Here is a 26,626-nt window from a genome sequence, read left to right as displayed (position 1 = left end):
CTGGCAAAGTCACATTTATGGCTTGTTTATCCCTGTAGGAGCAGTATTTTGCTATCCCATGGCAAAACACTGCCTGGTGGGGCAGCCCTTTGGTGGCAGTGGTGGTGGAATATCAAAAAGGCGCTGACTGGGAGCAGTATTTCTTGTCTCTGAATTGCTGCAGCGAAGGAACGCTGTGAGCCAAGGTCTTTGCTCTGTCATTGCCTTGGGAGGATGCTGGAAAACTGCTGGAGAGGCTCAGGGCCATGTGAATTGTTGGTACTTAATTCAGGGCAGGGAGAGAGGGCTGGTGTGCTCCAAGTACTCCTCAGGCAGGAGATGATGAGGCAGTGCCAGGCTCTGCAGCATCAGGGGCACAGCATTACCTAGAGCCTTTCAACTTCCTAGCACTGACAATATCAGAGGAAGTTGCTGCCTGAGTGGGAATAAAGGAAGATCACAGCCACACAGATTTTTATTTTTTTTTCCTCGTGCAAAACCCTGCCACCTGTCTAGGTTGCCATTTCTTTGCTGTTGCAGACTCTGGGGTCTTTTCAGAAGCTCACAGTGTCTTCTTGGTTGGTAAAACAGCAGTGCCAAAAGCACAGCCTAGTAGTCAAAATGGGGAATAATGAACCTCCTGGTCTGTGAGCATCAGGATGTGTTTTGTGCACCATCAGGCAGCGCTGGGCTGGCGCCAGATGCAGTAACTCATTCCTCTCCCTGACACTGTCTCATGATCCAATCTGATTTAACTTTTTTATTTTTCTAAAGGAATGTGATTGAATATGAACACAACCCAAGGAAAAAGCCCTCCCTCTTCAAGCCCTGTTAGCAAGATATTACCTCACCTAAACTTAATGAAACATCTCTCATCCGCACAAGGTGATAAATTACAGGAAGAAGGGATGTTTTATGTACAAAGATGATCTAAAAGGCTGTAGATAGCATGATTATTAACCTATATTAGCACATCTTGTCCTTGTTACCACTAAGAATAGATAATACAGAGACCAAGAAAAATGAATCAAAAAGCTGGACAGCTCTTCCTCCCAGAATAATGCCTGAAAAATATTAGAAAAATAGTAACTGTAATAAAATGAAGACTACCTTGAAGGCAGAGCCTGCAAGTTTCCAGATAACCATGGGCTGTCTTTGTTTCATTTGTGTTTGGATTCAGGGGAAAGCTTATCCATAAAATGAAAAATATCTCAGATGCAGCAACATTCCAAAGTTCTTGGAGTAGTTAAGAAATTTATAAGACTGGATTAAGCATGCTCTTTAATAAAATTCATTTCAAAGCTTAAAACCAGCATTAAAAATAAGGAATAAACCCTAATAACTTTTATTCAGAACAGCTGCTCCTATCACAGAATAACTCTTAAAATGGTAATGAAGAAAGGTGAAAAAGCCCAAACAAACAGCATTTTGTGTTTCCAGATGAGGGGAAAAAAACCCCAGCCGTCAGGAATATGCCAGCTAGTTTTCCTATCCAGTCTTGAGGAGATAATTCAGTTCACTCCTGTGTCAGTCATCCTGGATTTACACCTGTGTTGTTGTCACAGTCTCAGGAAAAAGCTCCAGCAAGCAGCCAGGGAATCTCTGCATTTTGGGAAGATGCATAGTATTGCATTTTTGGTAGACCCATGGGTCTTTGTCACTTAGGCCACTTCAGCAACTTCATTTTTTGTCTGGATTTGTGACAGTCCTGAACTTTTGTGCTGGGTTTGTTCCACATGCAGAAGCGTCCCCATTCAGTGAGCCCCTACCCCTGTGCAGGTGTAGGATGGAGCCAAGGTTCCCTGGAGGTAACATCACACAATATGTGATAAACTAGGACTACAAAAGGCTTGTAAAACATTCCTCACAGAGGAGGAGCCATAGCCAGGACAGGCTGCAGCTGCTGGTGGCACACCAGCACTCTGAGCAGGGATAGGCACTCGCCAGCCCAGCTCCCTGCTGGATTCTGTGGCTCTCAAGTGCATCAGGGCACGGCAATTCAGGGCAAAGCGAGCTCAGGTTGCTCCAGCTCAGCAGGAGAGGTTCAAACACGAGGTAACTCTCTGGCAGCATCCCTCTGTGACTCGCAGAATCAGCCACACTGACTGCACTCTTCCTTCATTTCGTCATCAAGTGCCTCATCTCATCTCCTGCAGGGAGAGGAGAGGGCTCAGGAGACAGAGACACAGAGACAGAGACACAGAGAGAGGGCTCTGTCTGCAGGAACTTGCCACAGGCCATTAAAATGCATATTTACCAAATCCTTTCCTCCCAAAGGCTCCTCTCCCAATCCCTCTTTTCTTTAATCCCCAGCAGAAGTTATTATGTAGCATCAGCCACAAATGGTGACATCTTTTGACAATCTTTCTGGCTGTGCTGCATTTCCTAAACACATGGCTGAACACAAGCTCTGATGCAGTTCTGCCACTGTCAAGTGCACTAGGTTTCAGTTCAGCTCTGAGAACTAATCCCTTGGGCCTACCTCCATTTTTAAACACATGGATAAGAAACCAAATTAAAACTGGAAGAGCCTAGAGCAGGTCTGTCCGTATTTTGCTTTTGTTTACTGGTTGCAGAGAAGGATATTTGGTTATACAGATATCACAGATCTACTTTTTCACGTTCTTTCAGTAGCAGTGCATTACATTAATTAACAGTTATTAGCAGTTCTGTGATTCTCTGCTTTTTTTGTTCAAAGGTACATATTTTAGTGTTAATGTGCACCATCTGGTAACCTTGTATCAGCATTTGGCTTGCTACAGGGCACTAAAAGGTACTAATTTTCACTGTTTTGCAGTACCAGTCTGAGGAGCAGAGATTTTATTTGGCTTTTACAGGCACATTTGTAAGTCACTGAGGAGATTTTAGACCAGAAAGAGCCTTTTCTTCAGCTGGATATTCTGGGACAGCTGTATTGGAATCAGTGGAACGCTTCAATAACAGCAGAGTTTGCCCATAAGTACATCTACAACAACGTGAGCCTTATGCCAAAGTTACAAAGATCATTAACAACCAGCACAAAAGCCCTCAAACTACATGACTTTTTTAGATAGCAGTTTGTGTTGTTCATTATATTTCATTAACCAAATGACATCGTTTCAGTCAATGAATTGCTCTTGAGAGAAGAAACACAAACTCCCTATTAACAGAAATACTGGCATCACTCTGATACCAGACGTGTCTCAAGGCATCTCTGGTTAAGATGCTGAGTTTAGTGAAGCCCACACCACTGCATCACCTAAAATAAATGCATTTATTTTATAAATTTATACAGCCATGTACCATTTTCCCAGGGTCCCACATAGGTTTGCTTCCTGTGCCTCAAGAGAGCTTACAAGAAAGCTGTGTGATATTTGTAGCTTTCCACTGAGGCTTGCACAAGTTTGTGTTGGCAATTAGAAAATCTTCTATAGCACACAGCTGAGTCAAAAAAAGTTATACAAGCTGAAAAGAATGCAGATTAATGTATTTACAGTTGATCATGGCTATACTTACAATTTATTGCACTGATCCAGGGGAGATGAGAGTTTATGAAATGCAGGTGGCTTGAAAACAGGGCAGTTCCAAATGCTACAGGTAAAAGCGCTCTGAGTTATTCGCAGACAAAATATTATTATCCATAGAAGGCAAAAGGTGCATTGCCATCTGTCTGTTAGTTTGGTTGAGGAGAATGTTTTTGAGCTGAATCTCCTTAGTTTTCCCATTTCTTGCTGCGTGGTTCACATTGCTGAGCAGTCTTGGTGCATTTGAGCTGGGTTGCTTTTACACAACACTAAACCAGAGGAGCTGCTCCAGGGACAGGTACCAAACTAGATTAAATTCAAAGTAAAACTCCTAAAATACCTACAACAAGGCCACCAGATCTTCAGTGCCAGCTTTTTTCCTTTTTTTTTCCCCTTCTGTAGTTTAATTCCTCTTACACTGTACTCCTGACTAACAGCAGAGATTCCTGCTCTCTTTCAATCCAGAGCTCCTTTCCAGCAGTGCACTATTTTGCTGGAAAACTTATTTTTTCCATTCAGAGGAGGGCTTAGCTGTACTGAACAACGCTTTTATGCGAGCTAATCCTTCTCCTTTTAATGAATTAAGCTTGTTTCTTCACCCTCCTTTTCAAATAAAGGAGATTTTTCACTCGCTGCAGCATCTTTCAGAGCAGCAGTGGTACAGGGGTAAGCAGGCCACCTTATGAGGATTAAGTCTAGGCAGATGATAACAAGGATTCAGTCACTTGTTGTTAATGGTAGCATTAATTTCTCAAATGAAAAGAACCAAGATGAACTGCAGAGAAGGCCTTTGCTCCCGTGCAGGTAGTGGCAGTGAGGTTCTGAAGGACTCGGGTTAGCAGCTGGTGTCAGGGGATGAGGTTAATGGAAAAGAGTTTTGTTTTTCTGGTCATTTAATGACAGTAACCTTGGAAGAGCTCAGCAGAGCCCTTGGGGTAGAATTAATTATTCCTCTTCTGCTTCCATCACTGCAAGTTAGCCCAAGACACAGGAGAAGCCGATCTGAACATGAACTCAGCTGGGCAGAGCATCACAGGAGGAACATCAGCGCTGTTTGTGATCTCTGCTGTGAGAGAAAACAGCCCTTGAGCAAAGGCTTTGCAGAGCCACAGGTTCAGAATACATAGTTTAGGATGCAGGTTATCAGAATACACTGTGTGAGAAGACAACAAAAATATTTATCACAAGACAGGCAATTTTGGGCCAATTGGTGGCCTTTGGGCCAGGCAGGCACAGAAAAGAGGCCGCAGCAGCCCCTGGTCACACTGTCCCTGTTCTGTGCTGTGCTGGTTTGTTTTGCTGCCCAGAAATAACTCCAGCTCCTGAGAGAGGAGGCCTTGCACTGATCTGCTCCTCCGTGTCTCTGCACCACCATTTCCCTCTGTATGCTTTAATTAAAAGTACTGTGAGCTGCCCAGGAAAACACGCCTTCCCTGCCCCTGCTGGAGTCCTCATGAGGCAGCGCTCTGTTTTGGGGGTGATACGAGCCAGAACAAGGGATGAGAGATCCCTTCATTCAATCCCAAACCTTGGGAAAGGCATTTTGAGTGTCCCAGATCCATCTTTAGAAAGCCTCTGGAGCAGACAGGATTAGCGCTATCCCCACCTGTAACATCACTACCTTCTCCTCAAGCGCCCATTTCATATTCCAAGCAACATGAATTCCTCATCTGTGTAAAGCTGAAAATCCTTTTTTGCAGCCCTGGGTACAATAACTTCCATAGAGAAAAACAAGATTAAACTTGACAGTAATAGAAGTGGTAGAGGAGGAAAAGCGTTCTTCCTTTGAGGCACAGGTTCTGAGTACAGCAGCCAGTCACTGATTGAAAAAGGGCAGGAAGAAAGATAAATGCAGTTATATTCAAGCATCAGGTCTTAAAAAAAATATAAAAGCTTGTAAGAAAGAGAAAAAAGAAAACCCCACACCTTTCTCTTGACATTTAACAAACTACCTAAACGAGCTAAGCACAGGGAAAGGAAGAGAGTGCAAGACCTTACACAGAGAGCTGCTTTCAGCCATTTGTTACTGGATATCTTAAAATACATCCATCCAGCCTTGCTAAGAGACACCAAGCCCTCCATGACCTACAGCAAATCCTCAGGACTGTTTTGTCTCCCTCCTGCCTCTGTGGGGACCAGCCTGCTTGGCAAAGCACACACCCGTGGGTCTGCAGGTCGCCAGGGATTTAAATCCTCGTGTGCCACATCCAGGGGAGCAGATTTGTTCCCCAAAATGCCTGCAGCCACTCAGTGAGCCCTGCTCCCGTGGCTGACCCTGCACCTCGCTGTGGTGAGCACCTTTGGGAGCTGTTGTCTGGCACGAACAATCCCTGTCACGCTGTTCAGTGTCAGGGTTCCTCGATCAGCTTTGGCTCTTTAGTGCTCTACAGGCTCTTAACTCCCAGGAAACTGAGATTCTGAGGCTGGAGGTCTCATCAGGTGTATCCTACAGAGGGATTTCTTACCTCATGCTCCTCCATCACTGCTTTGCTTTTGGATTTAGGCAGACTGAGGAACGTTTGCTGCCGCTAGGACCCTTTGGCATCTCCGAGATGCCCTTGACGTTCCCAAAGGGAAGCAGGCCCACTGTTCCCCCGGCCCAGCCGTGCCCCCTGGAGCAGCAGGGATGTGCCAGGGCAGGAGTGGTGGAGAACAGAGTGTTTGAGTAGTGATTAACACACAACAAAGAGAGCTGCCTGCCTGCAAATGGAAACACACTGGGTGCTTGTGATGTAACAGCATTACCATCTAATTTTACACTCTGCATATAGTAATAAGACACAACAGGGTGTGCATTAAGCTCATCTTTTGAGAAGTGCAGCGGTAGCTGAATAATGCACACCCTGGAGTGGCTTATTTGTAGTGGACTATGGCTCATTAATTTTACATTTAGTTTTTTTCAGATCCGTTTTTAAAAAAACCCACAGGTCTCTTCTGAGGGCAGTTACGTAACGTATCCTCACACTGAAAAATATTTTCAAATAAAAACAGTAGGCAAAAGTGAGAGTTTTGCCCAGCTGCAGACCAGGGTTTGGTGTGTTTGGTTTTGGGTTCTTGGTCTGCTGATGCAGATATATAGTGCAAATAATGGTAGTTTTGGAAATCTATTCAGTGTTCACTCTTTTCTAGACTTTTCTTTCTTTTTGTGGAATTACCTGGGCCTTTTTTCTTCCTTTTTTCCCCTCTCTTTTTTTCTTTTTTTTTTTTTTTTTCCCCTTCTATTTGGCATATGAGCCAATACCCATTGCAGACCAGATTCACATCTAAAGCATTTGGATGGGGATGGGACTGGCTTTTACACCAGACTAGGAACGAATGGTCAGGAGGCAGATTTGCAGGATTTGGGGGAAAATGATTTTGCCAGAATGGCAGTGTGCAGATGAGCCAGCCTACAACGGAGGGCGTCATAAAAACCCTGTTTTCTTATTTCATTGCTCCAAAAGTGTGAAGGAGGGACTTCTGAATTCTGCTGCTCCACGTGAGCTATGACTTTTTTCCCCTTGTGGTTTATGCCTCCATGCAGGTTCCAACCTTGATGATGGACACCCAGTTTTCGGAGTTCACTCCGGACATCACGCCCATCATGCTGGCGGCTCACACCAACAACTACGAGATCATCAAACTGCTTGTCCAAAGACGGGTGACAATCCCACGCCCACACCAGATCAGGTGCAACTGTGTGGAATGTGTCTCCAGCTCCGAGGTGGACAGCCTGAGGCATTCCAGGTCGAGGCTGAACATCTACAAAGCCTTAGCCAGCCCTTCGTTGATTGCCTTATCGAGCGAGGATCCCATCCTGACCGCCTTCCGGCTGGGCTGGGAGCTGAAGGAGCTGAGCAAGGTGGAAAACGAGTTCAAGGCTGAATATGAAGAGCTTTCACAGCAGTGCAAGCGTTTTGCTAAGGACCTTTTGGATCAAGCACGGAGCTCCCGGGAGCTGGAGATCATTCTCAATCACAGGGATGATCAAAGCGAAGAGCTGGATCCCCAAAAATGTCACGATTTGGCAAAGCTAAAGGTAGCAATAAAGTACCACCAGAAAGAGGTAAGAGCCGCCTAGGTGTGAAGGTATTGGGTGAAATAATTAATTTTTCGAGTTGCCGTGGGTTTGTGGAGTGTACATGGATTTTTGATGGGGTTTTTTGATGTGCACATGGATTAGGCACAAACCAGGAGGCTCGGGGCACCTTGGTGACAGCGTCAATCTGACAACAACTGAGGGCAGCAGGACTGGGACTTGTTGCAGTGGGCTGTGGTTTCTCCAGCACCAATAATTTCTGTCCCAAAGCTACTTGAATCCCATCTGATTGTAACCCATGCCCCTGAACAGAGCAGCCTTCAGACATTTCCAGGTCTGCTCGCTCTGAAAGCTTTTCCCTTTTTGTACAGGAACCCAAAGCTAGATGGGGTCGCCTGGCTCCTGAAGGCTGGAGTGCAGGAAATAATATAGCACACAATTCACCTCCTGCAGCCACCAAGCACTTCCAAGCACCCATTCAGCACTAACTCCAGAGGGCCAGAGATGGAACAGCAGCTAAAGAGAGCAGGAGAGGTTGGGAGCACTCCCAGAGCCCCAGGTCTCCAAGTTACCAGCAGTTCTTGTGAAAACACTCATGTGGTGCAAATATTTCTTCACACCTGTGACACCTCTTGATCCTCAGTCCTCCTCTGTTTTAGGAACCGAGAAGCAATTCCCAGAAATTCAAACTCCTGCCCGTAGCTCCCAAGAGGGAAGCCGTACTTCAGCTAAAGGGCACAGAGCCTTTCAGAAGCCCTGATTTATAAGTTGATTCAATAAAGGCCATGAACCCCAGGAGAATGCTGACAAGAGTTTCATTAGTTGGCTCTGGATTTCCTTTCTCTTTCCAAATCCAGACAGAATTTAGGAGATGATATATTGTTGTTGGCCGGCGATGTTCCAGGTTATCTGAAGGAGGAATTTAGTTGCTTGGTTGAGGAACTGAATTTCAATGTGTATTACATATTTCTGTGTCTGGAGGGTCACCTGAGTGGCAGAAGATCCTGTCACATTCCTGTGTTCACTGTCTTCCCCACATCCAACAGTGACCCAGCGTGGTGTGATCCCTTTCACCTCCCTGCAGGGCTGCACGTGTCCTCCGAGGTACAAACAGCCAAGAGGTGAAAGATGCACATTTCCTTTCATCCCTTCGGCCTCCCCAGTGCCAGCCCCTCCATGCAATAAGCTGGAGCCAAAGCCCCAAACTTCCTGGGATCCAGCACTTGGCAGCTTCCTGCTCTTAGTGGGCTGCTCTGGGGGAATGTCAGCTCGCTGGTGTCACCTCAGGTTGTGTTTCTTGCTCTGTGACACGCTTGGGTAACACCACAAGTGCTTCAGGGACGTGGACAGTAGTGAAGAGTTACTCTGGAGAAGGACAACTCAGGTAATCAGGTCGGTGTTCATGGAATCTAAGAAGGAGCAGAGATTCTACTTCTGTTTTTCCACTGGCCTGGCAGGCCCAGACTCTGCAGCCACAAGCTCCAGGTTGCCCCAGCGCTGCTGTGTGCAGGTCACTGCTGGTCCCTCTGTGTCCCTGGTGGCATCCAGGTGTAAATCTGTGCCTGCTCTTGTGTTCCCACTCAGTAGCTGCAAATCCGAAGCAGCTCTCTGTGTTTGAAATGTGCTGAACAGTCCTGAAGCTTTTTTATTTTAAATTTTTTAATCGTTGCCTGCTTTCTTGACAGTTTTCATCTTTTTTTTTTTTTTTTTTTTTTTTTGGGCGTATTTGACTGAATTCCAAGCATATGGACAAATTCCATGTTTTGTGACATATTCATGACAGTTCCAGCCTAAAAATGACAGCAAATACGCTCTGTGTTGCCAGCTAAGCTCAGTTCTGTTTTCAGGTGGAATTCTGGTGGGCAGGGGCAGAATGAATGAGGTTGGGAAAGCAGCTACTGAACCCTATCATCCCACCTGGTTATTCACAAAAACCCTGAAGGGTGGCTGGGGTTTTCTTATCATAATAATTAGGCCATCTTATAATGGTAATTAGCACAACACAAAACATCAGGCAAGATACAAACATCCTTGCCAGCTTCTGAAGAAGTGAGTAGGAACCTTTGCCAGGGAGACACTGAGAAATGTTTTTTGATCCTGACTGGAGAGTATCAGACAGAGAGGATTTTTGTGGGGACAGGAGGGAAAATTTTGGTTTGGTTTTCATGCAAGACGGTTCTGCAGAGAAAAACAGCAGACTTTTAAAAGTAGATCATCTTGTTCTGCTGAAGCTTTTTATGTCTTAATGTTAAATGGGATTAGATTGGGTGGAGAAGCTTTTTACACCTTAACACTGCCAAAGAAAGAAGTCAAATCTCTGGTAGCCTAAGAGAAGAATCCAATGTGGACTTGGTTTATTTTCTGGGGTGTCAATTGTCACTGCAGTTCTTAGTTCTTTGTGTTCAGCACAAAGAATGTGTAATTTCATATTGATTTCAGACAAATTTCCTGCAGCTTTTATTTCTTTTTGAGTGAAATAAACCTGAAAATTTCTCCCCAAAATATGAAATGATTCCATTTCAGCTTAGTCAGGCAGATAAGGTCAACTTCAAGATTCTTTTCAGAGAAGCTGTTAAGGGGAGATGGGTGAAGAGATCATGGGGTTTGTCTTTACAAAGGCTAAAAAAAAATCTTCCATTATCTTTTGGTTTTTGTTTTGTTTTTTCCCAAAAAACCCCTTGGGGAGGTGCAAGTTTTGGCTACTCCCAAACATGACCCATCCTAAATATTTTATAAGCTGAGAAACGTGCTGCTCATGAGGAAGAAGACCGTTCTTCTTTGGAGGAGGGCCAAAACAATGGAGTATAAATTTGTTGCTTTTCCTGTTTGTTTTTAATAAGCCTGTAAATCCAAGGTAAATGACTGTTTACACAGAAGGGGGAAAAAAAAAATCAGTTACACAGGAAATATTAAAATATGTCCTAAGGTATCTTTGCAGTGTATTTTATGGCAGTAAGTGGTAAAAACATGCTGTGCAATTTTCTCAAGATCCCTCTCTCTTCTCATGTCAAGTGTAGCATGGTTGTGTCCTCAGTTTCATCTTACTCTAGAAGATGGGAAGGATTTAATAGTTGTGATATCTGTTTGCATGGCAGTCACAAAACCTGAGGGGGAAAATGAGGACAGCACGGTGGAACACGATGCGTTAGACCCCACATCAGTTCTCTCAGTCCACTGTTAAAGACATTATTTTCCAAGGATCACAGTAATTAAGGTCTAAGAGACCATAAACGCTCTGTAGCGTGTGTGCCATTTGTCTTCACGTTATTACTTTTCTGCTTCTTTTATTCATGACTAATTTTGGAAGGAGAAAGGGTACTGAGGGCCTAATAGGAAAAGGCACAGCTCAGCTGTTGAGGATCAGTCTTCACTGTGCTCTCCCAGCACCAAATTAGCTCTGCATTTGTTAATTTGTTTGCATTTCTAAGAAAAGATAGGGAAAAGTCATCTCTTAGGATCTTGCCAGTCTCGTAAAGCACAGTTGCGTATACAGGGTGTGTGGCTGGGTGAGGGAATCAGAGCAGAAGCAGCATGCAAAGAGAATTTTGATGTCCTTTAAGCTTTTTTTGCTTTGCCAATAATGTGAAACAACCATAGTGTAGCAGTGAGTCAGGTCTAAAAGGGCAGATTTCTGCTCATATTTAACATTCTGCTGAGCCACAAGAACAGCAATACACATTCAGCTTATTCCTGCTTTCCTGCTCTCCACCACAGGTCATTCACATCTCCAAAATGAAGTGAAACATCACAGTAGTGGGGGTTTTAATGCATTTTTCTGGTGCTGGCAGGTTTAGTTTATGTGTCTGTAAGATGTCTACACAATGCAAGGCACTCAGAAAAAACCCCATTATTTTATCTATTACTGTCTTGCTTAGCATGTCCACAGAATTAGATCAAAAGAATGCAGAGAGAAATTCCTTCTCAGAAACCCTTAACCTCCGTCTCTCTTCCTCACTGTGCTCTCATCAAATGGCAGGAAAGGACAGAAGTAGAACTGTTTGCTTTTCTAATTTAAAAACAGTGCTCTTTGCCGTTTTGCTCTTCAGGATGAAGCTTCAACAGCTTCAGTCCTTCTTTTTTTTATTATTTTTTATTTTTTTTTCCCAGGACATTTACATAGACAAGCACCTCCTGAGATGCAGTTCTGAAGTGAATGAATAATCATTCCTGCCATGCCGCATATTTTTCCGCTGTGTCTTGACTCTTGTCAACTGTGTGGCTGCAGTCAGAAGCACAGCATCCCTCTCCAGGGAGCATGCATAAACCTGGGAAATTTCTGAGGGCACTTCACTTAGTGCATAAAAAGAGCTTATAAAAATATCAGAGATGCATGAAAAATGAAGTGTGAGGTCTGTGGAAATCAAAGCTCGTCGCCTGCACCTTGTTTACCCGTTTTGAAAGTCGTTCAGGTGTCTTGACGGATGGCCACAGATCTTTCTTTGCTCACAGGCAAAGCTCAGTTATTCTCCTGTGGGTTTGTCTGTTTTCTTGCCATACTGCCTGGAGGAATAATGATAGAGGGCTGAATATTTGTATTGTGCTCTTTAAAGGCACAATGAAAAGTCTTGCTTGAGCCTGCACAGCTCAGAAGAGTAATAAAGAGGCTCTTACTTCCAGATTTCTAGAAGGAAATCAGGTCGTGAAAAGATCTTTATTAGGACTAGGTGAGGGAAGCAGAGCTGCTCCTTGTGGAAGCTTTTCTTGGTTTCTAGTGGCCTGGAACACCCATATTTCTTAGTGTGCCCCATGGTGAGGACGGCGTGGTCTGTCCTGTGCCACAAACCCGAACGTAAATTCGGGGATTTCAAAAGCACTGAGTGTCCAAATGTGACCTTCCCTTTTCCAGCAGCCATCCTTTCATTCGTTCATTGTTGTCTGCAGCCGTGTTCTCATCTGCTGTGTGAGCAGAGGCCTGTGCTAAATGAAGCTGTTTCCTCTCAAACTCCATCCCAGCAGCACTCCACCACCTCAGAAAATCTCCTGTGGATGTGGCACTAACTGAGCTGTTATCAGCAGCCTCAGAGGCAGAATTTGGGGTGGCAGGTGAGGAGATTTGTCTATATTTGCACCTCTAAAAGAGCCATCCCTGCTGATCACTGGTGGTGCATGACTCAGAGCCCCTCCTCTACGGGCTTGTGCAGTTGCCAAATCTCTTTGTTCAGTTTGGGAAATTGTCACAGAAATCCAACCTGTACAGCTGCATCATCGTGTTACAAAAATTAGGACAAGTGGCACTTAAATCTTAACTCCTCTCCGAACTTGGAAGAAGAAATAATGTTCAGAGGGCTGATGGTTCAGTGCTTTGACAAAGTGGACTGGAATGTTTATTGGAGGGAACAGCATTATTTGGTACATCGTTCACGTAACGCCAGAATGTTCTCACTTGATGAAGGTTAGCCACATATTGCAGCTGTCACGGAACAGAACTGCAGAACACTGTCTTTTGACAGCAGAATCATCTCTGACTAATCTTGTCATGCATCAATTTGAAAAAGCACCCTAAGACGGGTATGTAGGTCAAGGACAAGGACTTGGATTGCGTTATGGTGATGTGCAGCAGGCAGAAAATGCCAGGATCGTTCTTTGAGTCATTTTTGGTGTCCTGTGCCTCTCACTTAATGATCCCCTGGACAAAGACGGGAAATATGTTGAAAGCTAAAGAGGTTGCCACTGTTTTAACAGGGTTCAAGAGTGATTTAGTGAGTTTGACAGTACTCCCTTAACTTCATGTTTCCCATCAGTCTTTTTGCCAGCCAGAGAAGAGGCTTGGGAAGCCAAAGCTGAAGTACAGGATATGATTGATGGGCTTTCTGTAGACAACAGGAACTGGAGAGGAGAAATGATGCCTTGTGTGTTGCAACAGCCAAGCGTTCAGCGTTCCCACATCTGAAGGGCTGAAGTGTACTTAGAGTCAGCTTTATGTCAGTGGAGAAGAGCAAATCATGATATTTCATACTTGGAATGACACTCTGAAGTAATAAACTCTGGGGAAAAACTGTGGGCATGGATTCACTCATTTGGATGTAGAAGTGATCATTGTTGTTTACCTGATTTCTGGGAATTTCAACTTCACTCCTGTGGCTTAGAGAAGCGAGTTATGAAGCTCCATTCAGACAAGAGCTGAGGTTGCACACTCCTCTCTCCTCATGTATCAGTCAGGCCCATCACCACCTCACAGGTGGCTCCAGGAGAAGTGAGATGAATAGATGGCTTTTGTCATCACACCCCCCAAACTGAGCTCTTGTGCAGACTGACATTTCAAAGTTGTGACTGCAGTTTTTGTTCTTATTCTCTCCAAACCCCGGCTGGCTGAATAAACTTCCCCCAGCAAAGCGTGTGTTCTGCCAGGGTGATACAACCCAGGAGCAGGGGTAGCCTTTGGAGGCTCCCAAGGAGGTGAGAAGTGTTTGTAGTGTGTTGCTCTGCTCTTTAGTGGATATTGGAGTAAATTTACTCATTCGGGAGAAGGTAAGGCAGAAAGGAAAAGGAATCCAAAATTACACAGCTTCAGTGTAAACGTGTCTCAGGTCAGAAAGGAAGCAAAGGAAAACTAATTTTGGGGCTTTTTATTAACACTAATCGGGTAAAGTAGGCATGTATTTTAAAATACTCATAAATGGCTTTTTAAATTTTCATGTTTGCTTTACTTACCACTTATTTAATGTAAATGTTAGTAATTCACTCGAGACAATGAGCCCAGCCTTTTACTTAAAAGTCAATACCTTCCCCACTTCTGCTAAAGCCCCTGAGAGCTCCCAGTATCCACTTCCAAAAATCTGTAACTCCTGAAGTGCTGCCTGAAAGAGCACTCAGGAAATGCTGATAGATGTGTCTGTAAAAAACACATTTTTTAGTGTTTTTCCAGTGCTTCTGTGCCCGCTATCCCCTGTTCAGCTCCCGGGACCCAGGTGTGTGTTGGGAATTAACTCCCTGTGGGCTGTATTGCTCATATTCAGCACCTCACTTGGAATTCCAGCCCAAAGCTCCTGCATCTTTGTAAGAGACCTGTATCCTGGGACGTTTTCTGGGATGCATCCCTCAGGAATGTATTTATCAACTCTAGTCTGCTGTCTGCTTGAATAAATACCGAAGAGTTGTGGTTCTGTTGGGTTCTTGCTCAGGGTCTGGCCCAGAGGAACCTGTTCTGCTGGGGTGTCTGCTTCACCTTGCCTTGATTCAGTGCAGAATTTAATGCACCTAAACCCTGCTGACACAGGCCATAAATATAAATACAAACCTACAGCTAAACACACATTTGAGCACTCTGGGTAGAGATGGATTTCATTTCAATCTTAAAGCCTTTATGATTGCTTCTTCTGTGGGTAGGTGTCCAGGATTTGCTAGCATCTGTCTTTGTCCTAGGATATGTAGGACCTTTACATTTAAATATTTAAGCCAATCCAACTTGAAGGCATTAAATCCACAAATTTTGATGGAACAGTGGCAGGATTTTAGGGGTTATTCACTCTTTCCTTTTGTCAGCGTTCACCTCACTGCTGAATTTCCAATTGCTACCACTTAAGCTGAGTTCATGTCTGCTGCCACCAGAGAGATCTATTATGGATAGGAGACCTTTAGTTAAGATTCATGTGTCATCATAATTTAAAATATTTTAAGAACAGATTAAACTAAATTCCTGTCTAATTTGAGGCCATATGTTCATCTGTGGGGGATCTGGAGTTTGTTTTATTCACCAGCTGAGGGTTTGAGCAGTTTGGGTAGCACCTGCTTTTCTTGAAGGGCTGGTCCAGCTCAGCCATGTGATCTCCTTCATGGCAGGAATGCTGCCATGTGGATTTTCATCAGTGCTTTGCTGCTGCTACTCACAGCTGTGGTTTTGATAGGATATTCATCCTGCAGAAAAAATAGATTATGTCTTGGAAGTGTCTGATGAAGAATGTTGTGTAGTCCCATTCCCCCACGTTACACAGCCCCCCCTCCAACTACTTTGTCTCATTTCTCCTTATTTTTTTTCCCCCCCTCTTGCAGAAAGTACTTAATTAACAGGATGAACAGCCATTAGGTGTTTACCCTCTGCAGCTCACACTTCGGCAGCAGAATGTAAATAACTTTGCAGTCATTAACAAGGTTGAACTTTAAAAAGAAATGTGCTACAAAAGAGGGTTTTCTTATCCATCCCACTGTTTGCAACACTGCAACTTGAGGAGGCTGGCATTTCTTCTCCAGAATATGTGGTCTCACAGGGCTCACTGGCTCTCTGCTGCAGGCATCAAATTAGGCCACACAGAATTTCTCTCTCCTGTCTTGGGCTAATTTAGAAATGAGGCTCTTTGACTATTGCCCACTGGAATTTCCCTTAAGAGCAGTCAGCCTGATGCAACCAGCACATTTCCATTCTTCCTCAGATCTTGTTCTTGGTAAGAACGGGGGCAGAGGAGTTGGTGTGGCCCTGGAAACGCGTGGAGGACGGCAATGGCATTTCTGCTTTTCATGGGAGACAGGGATTCCCAGGAATTCTGCATTCTTCACAGACCTCTCTAAGATATGCTGCTGCATCAGACACTGCACACAGGCTGCAAAATCTAGCTCTGTTCCTGAGAAAATCTGCCTTTCCAAAGCTTCAGTTGTGGGGGGCAGCACCGTGCAGTATTATCCAGTGGCCTTGCAGGTTTGAGATGCTCTGGGCTGCAGTGATGTTGGTCTGACTTATTGAGAGGAGTGTCAGATGGGAACTAAAGGTAATTTCACGGCTCCCATGCCACGTTTGGCTCTCACTGGTGACCTCCCTGGGAGCTGCTGGAGCTGACTGATAAAAGAACTTGGTCCTGCTTATTAAGACAGAGCTCTGCAGTTCCAAATTAGTGGTTATTCATCTATGAAGAGCATTCGCCCTCACCATCCGCAGCAAGAGTACAGACAAGAGCTCCAACAAACTCCAAACAAGAGGCTGTTGGCAGCAGTCAAGATAATCAGAATAAAGGCAGAGGGATGCTGTGCTCAGCCCCTGTGATGTCTATCAGGGAGCTATTTCAGTTGCTCCCTGAGGCATTCACATCTCAGCCCATCTGTGTCTGATCCTAAGTTACTTATGACTGTGAGAGATCAGGGATTTCCCCATAGATGAGGGGAGGCAGAGTGGAACATAATTTCTGTGTTTGACAGCATGCAGAAAGCATTTAATTCCTGAGGAGTGAAATTTAGGTGACTTAAAAATATCAGTAAAGATTAGTTATTAAGGAAAAGACACTCCATCCAGCAGCTGCTTTTTTCCCCTTAAAAATATCCCCCTTGGTATAGGATTAGGTGGCAATGAGCATGATGAACATGGAAAATGAAATTCTCTAATAGCACAATCCACCTGCAAGCCAAATGTTACACAAAGACCCTGGCAAGGCTGAGAGAAGAGAAAGAGAAATAAAAGACTTTGTACTGCAGTAATCTCTAGAGTGCTTCCCAGCTATGACTGGAGCTGCTGATCTCATTTCTTGGAAAGGCAAGGATATTTATCCCTATTTTCACAAGCCAAGGGACTGAGCACCTTGCTCACAGGTATCACAGGGGTGCTGTGCACACAAGGAGGGACTCTGAGTTGCATCTTACCTCCCTGTGAGCTGTATCCTCAGCTAGGGACGGGTTCTGCTCGACAAGGTAATGGACAGGGAGGTTGTTTTTGGGATTAGCTCCTTCAGAAATGTACGTGGGGACCACCCTGGACAATGTTTTTTGCACAAGCACAGGCTTGGGTGCTTCTGTGGTGATTTAACCCCAGCCAGCAGCTCAGCCCCAGGAGCCACTCGCCCACTCCTGCCAGTGGGATGAGGGAGAGAACTGGAAAAGTGAGAAAACCCGTGGGCTGAGATAAAGACAGTTTGAACAGGTGCAGCAAAAGCCATGTGTGCAAGCAAAGCAAAACAAGGAATTCATTCAGTGCTTCCCATGGGCGGGCAGGCAGGAGCTCAGCCATCCCCAGGGCCCCATCAGGTGTCACAGTGGCTCAGGAAGACAAACATCCCCCACTTCCCCCTTCTCCCCCAGCTTTATGTGCTGAGGGTGATGCCACACGCTCTGGGGTACCCCTGTGGTCAGCTGGGACCAGCTGTCCTGGCCGTGTCCCCCAGCTCCTTGTGCCCCCCGAGCTCCTCAGTGGTGAGGGTGAGGAGCAGGAAAGGCCCTGGCTGTGTGTAATCCCTGCTCAGTGATAACTCAAACATCGCTGTGTTACCAGCCCTGTTTCCTGCACAGAGCCAAACCCAGCTGCTGTGAGGAAAATTAACTCTACCCCAGCCAAACCCTACACAGCACCAGATGTTTAGTTCCTGCATTGGCTGAACTGAGAATAAATGCCACCTCTTGGTGACATTTCTTTTCACTAATGCAGCTGTCAGAACATTCTCCATCCTGTCTGGGGGGGTGATGTCTTGTGCTGCTGTTTGTGGTAGAGGCTGGAGGCTCCTGTAGTGCAGTCCTTGGATAAAATGCTCGTCAGGTGCTGGAGAAATAGTGTTTGATATTTGTATGTTCTCTTAGCAGAGCTTCTGGTGCAGTGCATCTGCCTCTGACTCTGGACCATCCACAAAACTGGGACAAAATGCAGGTTTTTTCCTGCTTTTCATTGTGCAGAAACTGTAACTGATGCCAAACCCTGTCACACACGGTACATTCATGTGAAATGATAAAAGGCTGTGATGTACACAGGGACTATTTCAGTCTGTGGCACATGAAAGGCTTTGCAAAAATGTGAAAAAAACACATTTGGGGTTACTTAGGTGGAAAATTAACTTTCAGGAAAAGCCTTGGTGTAAGTAGTGGTGTTGAAGATGTCAAGTTGCTTTTCCAGTTCTCTGCTCTGCTATTTGCAAAGTAGAAATTTCCTTAACTTTATGGAGAAATTTGAAATGATGGAGGCTAACAAAAGTTCCACAATATTACCAGAGTTTCATGGTACTTCACACCCAAAATAATGTATTTTTGTATTTTGTGTGCATTGATTTAGCACTATGACTCCTAGACAATCTTTAATTCATTCAGTGATTTTGTCTGGTCAATGAATTTGGGGGTTTAGTTTAATTAACAGCACCTAGAAGCAAACTCACCAAAAACCAATAAATTCTTTAGGCAGCACACCAGTGCTGCCTAAAGAAGGTTTGCTTCTTCATTGTAATTCAGAATTCCAATGTTTTTGCACGCTGGGAATTTTGTTTTGCAGACAACTGCACTACTGGAGATAAAAGCATCAAGTGCTTACTGATTTTAAATCTGTGATTAATAAGTTGGACTAATACAAGTTAGTAAAAGTCTACTTTGGTAAGTGCTTGGCCTTACCTTTAATAAACACAGCATTTGGTGGTTTATGACATTAGGGAGTCTCTTTGTGTGGTGTGCTCAAATTTCCCTTGGGCAAATTTCATTGAGGTTGGGACCAGCTTGATTGGAAAATTTAATGGCTTTTTCCATTTCCATTCCCTTTTGCCAATCTGCTCTTTAAAGCTGCTCTTTCATGATGTGTGAATTTGTCTCCATTTGAAGAACTAACATCAGATACAACTGAGAAAGCAGATTTTAGAAATGAGCTATTAGGCAGAGAAGAGGCACTTTTAAGAGGCTTGCAAGTTGCACAGCAACCAGAAGAACATATAGTCATTTGATTTCTCAAATGACTTTGACTTTGACTCAAGGGAAAAACAGTTTTATTCTCCCCTCAGAGCTTTCTATCATATGTGATAAAGAATAAATGTGTTTATAACATTTTCTCCCCTCAAAAAAAAAAAAAAATTAAAAAAAAAAAAGAATAAAAGAAAAAGTTGTGCCTCATCTCAGAGAAGCAGCAGCATCTCTTGCCCTGTGAGTCACTGCAGAACACATCCAGTAACAGCTCCTGATTGAGATCTTGAGAGAGCAGAGCAGTGTAACCTTCTGTTTCTTCCAGGTTTTGAACACAAAGCGCTGACCCTTCTGAAATCAGAGTTAAAACACAGCCAAGCACCAATCGATGCTTGGCGGTTTTCCTGTTTCTGTGGAATTGTTTCTCTTACCTGTCCAGAGCAGCTGTGGCTGCCCCTGGATCCCTGGGAGTGCCCAAGGCCAGGCTGGACCAGGCTTGGAGCAGCCTGGGACAGTGGGAGATGTCCCCACCCATGGCAGGGGTGGAAATAAGATGAGCTTTAAGGTCCCTCCCAACCCAAACCATTCTGGGATTCTGTGATTTTATGATTGCTCTCCCCATAGATGGGATTTTACAATAATATTTTCTCATCACTACAAGCAACAGATCTTGGCTTTTTCCCATCCCCCCACAAGCTGCTGCCCATTTGCAGCTGCCTGCATGTGCTGCTTGATTCCAAATCACACCCTCTTCTGATATTATTTTCCCAAGCCCTCTGGAGCAGAGTGTCACCAATTATGTGCCAATGCAGAAGTCATCAGCTTCATAAATGCCAGATAGTTCCCTTGGAGAACTTATTTTCAGTGTTAGTTGGGGTCATTCCCTGTGTATGAACCACCCAGTCCAAAAATGGTCTGATTCTGACATAAACAGCCTGTTAAGACATAAAATATACATTTCCAAAATCTAAAAATACCTACAGAAGTGAAAGACTTCTTCAGAATGAGCAACTAATTTGTCTTTTTGTTTGACCTTGGTTTAGTCATTTTGAGCATGGCAATGACAGTGCTCTGCTTGTTTAGAGCACTCTGAGAACTGTGCTTAAAAGTCCTCCCAATACCGGGCAGTTTTTGTGGTGAATGAATATTTAAAAGATCTGGGTGTGGGGCTAAAGATTTTTGAAGAAAACCAGAGTTGTCTTGGTCTTGCAGACATCTCTGGTTAGCTCTGGGTCTGGAAAGGCTTGAAAACCACGGGGCTGTGCAGGTATAACCAGGAGCATGAAGTCTTGTGGCACTGAGCAGAAATATCATGGCTTGGTTTGAAATCCCAAAGGCTGTTTAGTGTGAGAGCATCCTGGAGGAGCTGCACCCTGAGCATGTGTGCTGGGTGAGACGCACTAAATCACAATGCCATTTCTCACAGAGTATCAAATATCTCTGAGATCAAAGATTCCTTTTGGCCTCTGCTTTTAATCCCTTGCGTTTTACGGCTGCTCCTTTCCTGAACAGCGAGGCAGAGCTCCAAATGTGCCGTCCTGCTCGCCACCCGATGTCACCTGGCCGCACCTCGCGCTGCTCTTTGCTGTCTCATGCCAGCCCAGCCCACACACACACACACATTGCAGCACCCCACACGCTCTGGGAGATGTTCTCCATCTCACACACCCTCCCAGAGCTTTGCACCTTTTCCCTCCTGCCTCATCTTTCAGTCACTTTTTTAAGATGCTGACAGTGACTTGTTTGAAACGTTCTGAAAAGGAACGTGCTCCAACACATGGGGAGAGAAACAGCTCGTAGTAATTCTCCTGGTGCTGCTTTTGCACGAGGCTGCGTGTGTGGTGAGTGGCTGATCCGCAAAAGGATGCTGCAAGCAGGGAAAAAATTTCTTCCTTGAGAAGGAGTCTCAAATCCTACATAGAAAGAGTGAAACTTCCCTCTTTTTTTTCCCTTTAGCTCCAAAATATGCTTTTCCAGCCCATAAGCCGGCCCCAAACGTAATCTGAGGGTCTGTGTGGGCTCTGACACGTAAGTGAGGGGGAGAGCACGTGGAGTACCAGTCAATAATAATTTTTCTTTCTTTTTTCCTCCCCAGTTTGTTGCTCAGCCAAACTGCCAGCAGCTACTAGCAACGCTTTGGTACGACGGCTTTCCAGGATGGAGGCGGAAACACTGGGCAGTGAAACTCCTGACCTGTGTCACCATTGGACTGCTTTTCCCCGTGCTATCCGTGGCGTACCTGATTGCACCCAAGAGCAGGCTGGGACTGTTCATTAAAAAGCCATTTATCAAGTTTATCTGCCACACTGGCTCTTACCTGACCTTCCTGTTCATGCTCCTGCTGGCGTCGCAGCACATCGTCAGGACCGACCTCCACATGCAGGGACCACCTCCCACCATCGTGGAGTGGATGATCCTGCCCTGGGTTTTAGGTAAATCCCACACCCAAATCCTGCCATGGGTTTTAGGTAAATCCCACACCTGATCCTGCCATGGGTTTTAGCTAAATCCCACACCCCAATCCTGCCATGGGTTTTAGCTAAATCCCACACCCCAATCCTGCCATGGGTTTTAGCTAAATCCCACACCTGATCCTGCCATGGGTTTTAGCTAAATCCCACACCCCAATCCCCAATGGGTTCTATGTACATCCTAGACCTGATCCTGCCCTGGGTTCTAGGTAAATCCCATAAATCCCACAGCCAGGAACACTGAGCTACAAGGCCCGACTCACACCCATGGCAACTGTGTGGGGACTCATCCCCGAGCCCAGCATGTGAAGAGATTTGGCAGCCAGCTCCAGAAACCGCACACAACAGCTGGGCTCCTTCTGGAACAGCAGATCCTGTTGGCCCAGGGCTGCTCTGCTGTTCTGTGCCATCTGATGTGCCTTTAGACATGACCCGAGCAAACCGCGGCAGACGCGGCTCCCTGCCCGCTCCCCCAGCTCTGGGTGAGAGCAGCAGGTTGGGAATGAGCCCCTGGGTCACACACAGTGCCACTGCTGCTGCTGGGACAGGGACAGGCAGTGCCCACAGCCTGGCTCTGCTCTCCCCGACCTGCTCCTGCAGGCAGCGCAGGAACCAGCCTGGCTCATTCCTCCCAGGTTAGCTGCAGGAATGCAGGAGGGGGAAGATAAGGCTCAGTCGCTGCTGATAATCACTGGCCACATCAACATCAAGTGCTCTGATAGCAGCAGGGGAAGGAGGGAGTGTTGACTGGCTGGAAGTTAAATGTGAGGCTCTTGTTCCAGCCTGGCTTGGGCAGCCAGAGCTGGGGAGAGCAGGAGGTGTCTGTGCGCTGAGGGCAGGGTGTTCAGGAGAGGCAGCGAGATGGGATGAGGTGGGAGAGGAGCAGAGAAGCCAGATGGATGTATTTTTGATGAGAGAGGACTAATTACCTTCCCAAACTGAGCTCCAGCACAGCAGCAGTGGGAACCTGTGAGCTCCATCAGGATCCTGATGCCTCCTGTGGTTCAGCTCCCACGTCCCTTGCTGTGCCACCAGCGTGTGGCACCCCTGGGAGCTGGGAATGTCACCAGGCACTTTGCTCAGTGGTTCCCACACCTTTCTGGCTCTCCTGCTCTCCCACACCTGCTGCCTCCCCTCTCCTGGTGACCCAGGGACGCTGCTCCTTGTTTCTGTGGCTGGCTCTGCTGAACAAACCCAGCTGCTCCCGAGCCAAACCTGAAACTGCTGATGGAAAACGAGGAAGAAAAGTTAAGAGCTGCAAACATGTTCACAAATCACTTTGGATGGTGACCCAGGGCACTGTGCTCCTTGCACAGCTCCACCACCAGCCTCATTGTCTGATGAAGCTGATTTATGCACTGAAAATGCAGGTGTTGGTAGAAACTTCAGAGTAAGCTCAGGAGGTTAAATGTCTTTTCTGAGCATAGGTGATACCTTCACTTTAAATTCATGGTTAAAATTGAGGGAAATGGTAGGCATTTCAGTAAAACTGATTTGCAGATGAAAGAAGGATAATCCATTTTAAAAAAACCTTTCAAAAGCACCCCTTACAGCTGTCTGTTCTTGAGTTCCTTTGTTTCAGATAAATAGAGATATTGTATCACTGTTTATTAAATGGAGAAATTAGAACAGTTTCACCAGATTAAAGGTTATTACTTACGAAATATTTTCCACTATAAAAGGAGAGAGAACAGGCACACACAGCATTGCTGTAGCTATAGAAACCAGCAACGATAACTCACTATAAATACAGTGTATGAGTTCTTCAACAGGCTCCTCTCCATTGATTTATTTTATTTTATGGGTTTGCGTGCGTGCAAAGACGTGGAGGCAGCTGTAATAAGATTCCATGGCTGGCCCTGACATTTTGCTTGTGTGGCCATTGACCTGCTGGCTGGCAGCTGAGCAGCTCAGATTGATATTTGGGGGCGTGCAGAAGTTCATTGCAACCTCACCTGCTCTTCAGACTGAACGTCCAGGTCCTTAAAGTTGAGTTGCAAGCAGCACATCGGTGCCTGCTGCAGTATCCTGTGGTTAGGCAGGGGCAGCAGTTTGGGTGAATTATATTGGTGATGCACCTGGAGGTGAACTTTTGTTTTGTTTTTGTTTTGTTTGGTTTCTTCACACGTTTCCGGTCATGGTTCAAGGATAATGCCAAGTGGGAAATTCAGAGTACCTGGGGCTCTAAAGACATTTTCAGAAGCATTTAGGGCATGAAGGAGCTGCCATTTGCTTTTTAATGGGACTCCTCAAAAATACTTCAACAGTTCTACAAGAAAGGACACAGAAGTTACTTATAATCAGAACTGTGTCAGGCGGGTTTGGCCGTCTGGTGATGAAATTCAGAAGCTGCCCTTCACCCTTTCAGCTGCAAGGAGGTAGAGTGAGCATTAGCAAGTGCCAAAAATTATCACCAGAAGGCATTTCAGAGTTGACATGATGGGCTCTGGCTGTATCCTTGGAAACAAACACCTCACAAACCCCAGAGCCATATCTGACATGAGGTGAGTCACTGCCAGGCTGCAGTGCCCTGGTTCATGCTGAGTCTTACCTTTCCTCACAAATAATCCCTGTGGGCTTTTTGTACAGCAAGATGCATAAATACAGGGGCTGAGCACAGAGAATGGATCCACTTCTTTCTTCTTTGGTGTGATATTTGCAGGTCAGGGAGGAGCTGTGTTGGCGTGCAGAAGCTGGTTCTGGTGTTGCTAGAGAAAGTCAGGGAAAATCAGTGCTGTCCAACAGAGCACTGAATTGCTCCCAGTGTCTGTGAGAGCAGACAATCTATTAGAAACTACACCCAATACAGCTGCTTGAAGAGTTTGTTCACGTAGAACAAATTTCAGCTGAGCCAATTCACTCGTCCTGGTTATAAATAACATGTGTTTCAGGCAGTCTCCTCATGTGCATATCTGGAGCCCTGGGTAGGAAACCAAGGTCTTTTTCAGCTCTCTCCAGACTGCATTCCCTGCAGACTTGTAAAATGTCTCATAATCAGCAGCATTGTACTTTGTAGAAGGCGAGAGGGATGAGGCATTTTTTTCCAAGCTGTTAATTTCAAATTGTCTGGTATTCCATGATAGGTATATACACAGAGCTTTAATGGCAAATAATGCCTTGTCATGGCAATGAACTCCCTTTCTTTCCACAGGTTTCATCTGGGGAGAAATCAAGGAAATGTGGGATGGTGGCTTCAATGAGTACGTACATGACTGGTGGAATCTGATGGATTTTGCAATGAACTCCCTCTATCTTGCAACCATCTCCCTTAAAATTGTTGCCTATGTCAAGGTACAGTAACCTGGGAGAGGGAATTTGTGATGTGCCGGTGAGAGCTGTAGTACACAAGGTACAAACTGTTCGAATCAAAATCACAGCAAAGAAAATAGCGGCTTTTCAAGCAGTCCAATTTTGAAAATTCACCTGGAAAGCGTATTATTTTGTTTGGAGAATGAACATCCTGTTCATTCCGCTCAGTTCATTCCGACTCTTTGATTAAAAGTTAAATAGATTGTTTGTGCACTGAGGAGAAATTTCTCCACTTTCTGTGCCTTTTGTAGATACTCAGTTGCCAAAGCACTTTGTTTTCTCTGCTGGCACTGGACCTCCTTCAACAAGGCATAGTTGAAAGCATGGCTTTTAAATAAAATGGTAAAGGGATAACAAGAATACGGTTACCTGAACTCTTCTAGAGCCAAGCTTTGAAACCTGTAGTCCTACAGATCTGGAGATCAGTAATCAGAAGTATGTGACAGGTCTGCTGAGAAGAGCAAGGCTGTTACCAGGAGGATTCTATCTGATAATCTGATATAAAGGGGTCAGCTTACTCTTCAATATGTAACCTGTGGGCAGGGAAATGACAAGCTGGGGCTTTAACACCCCGTGGGTTCTTCCCTGTCATGTTCCATTTGTGGTGAGAACGCACATCAGAGCTCATCCTCAAAAGCACCTTCCACATTTATAAACTTCTGATGCTCCAAATTAGCAAATGCACAGGGTTTGAAGCCAGGGGATGGCCTGAAGCACTTTCCTTCTGTCTCTCTTTTTCAAAGACGAGACACAAAAGGCATCCTGTAAAATTCCTTATGCAACAGCTCTCTTTGGCTTCGGCTGGAGCTTCGTGCTTGGCCTACTTCTTCCCTTGGTATGAATCAGCAGCAGCTTCACTGCAGTCAGTGGAATTACTCAGGTGTAAATCAAATAATTGGGATCTGCTCCTTGGCCACTCCTGCTCTTCCCAGTTTTGCAAGGTCTCTGATTCTGGCAGCCCAGCTCCCAATAACCAGGACAAGCACTTCCCCAGAGCAACCTTGATTAGTCCTGCCCAGCAGGCAGAGGGGGGAAAGAGGAGAAAAATTCGCCAAGCCCCACTGACTCCAAAATGCAAACAGCCCTGCTATGGGGCCTTTGTAAAATCCTGAAGGCTGCAGTCTTGGTGAGTCAGATTTTCAAAGGGAAAAGCTTTTAAGCTGGTTGCTGCTCCCTGAAGAGGCAGCTCTGTAACAGCATCAAAGCAGGAACAGATTATGTCTTTTATTCTCTCAACATTCAGAACCAGGGAGGAAATTACAGACTTGAAAGGTTGGTCTTTAAACCGCAAGCAATACTACAAAAAAAAAAAAAAAAAAAAAAAAAAAAAAAAAAAAAAAAAAGCTGGAAATGGTAAAATGCACGGACAAATCTTAAAATGTTAGCAACCTGGTTCTTTCTCACACACAAATTACTAGAGGAGCTGTGCATCCACGGGTTTATGCAGTCACACACCAGGATTTAAACTCACAGCCAAAGCACAGGTACAAAGGAGGAACAGCTCTGTTTGTGTTCCCTGCAAGAGCCCCAGAAACAGGCAGGTTAACCTCAAAACCCCCTGTGCCAGCACACAAAGGAGGGTTTGCAGGAATAGATCTGTTTGAGCTTGGATCAAACCCTCTTGGATTAAACCTCAGGTCTGCTCCTGATGAGGGTCAGTGTCAGACAATTCTGAGAGGTGCAGGAAATCTTCTGTGGGAGCAGTTCTGAAACACCAGGTGACAGAAGTTCCCTCTGCCCTGTGTCATCAGGGGTTGCAGTGTGCTCCAAAATGTGAGGGTTTA

At 45.2% G+C, this 26,626-nt stretch overlaps 1 protein-coding gene across 2 annotated transcripts in view; it reads left to right on the top strand.

The window, feature by feature from the left end:
* Nucleotides 1–26,626, top strand: part of TRPC5 (transient receptor potential cation channel subfamily C member 5) — a 67,643-nt gene that overhangs the window by 11,310 nt on the left and 29,707 nt on the right. For both annotated transcript variants that reach the window (XM_005527407.3, XM_088062567.1), the window contains 3 exons: nucleotides 7,006–7,527; nucleotides 21,158–21,494; nucleotides 24,685–24,824. In XM_005527407.3, coding sequence (XP_005527464.1) covers nucleotides 7,006–7,527; nucleotides 21,158–21,494; nucleotides 24,685–24,824 — 999 coding nt within the window. The remainder of the gene's footprint in view (nucleotides 1–7,005; nucleotides 7,528–21,157; nucleotides 21,495–24,684; nucleotides 24,825–26,626) is intronic.

The sequence above is a fragment of the Pseudopodoces humilis genome, chromosome 15 (genome assembly GCF_049639895.1).
Source record: "Pseudopodoces humilis isolate 2021_Gansu_Grassland_sample_001 chromosome 15, ASM4963989v1, whole genome shotgun sequence".
In the NCBI taxonomy this organism is placed as follows: domain Eukaryota; kingdom Metazoa; phylum Chordata; class Aves; order Passeriformes; family Paridae; genus Pseudopodoces; species Pseudopodoces humilis.
Note: the sequence above shows the minus strand (reverse complement) of the source record. Positions and strands in the feature narration are given on the sequence as shown.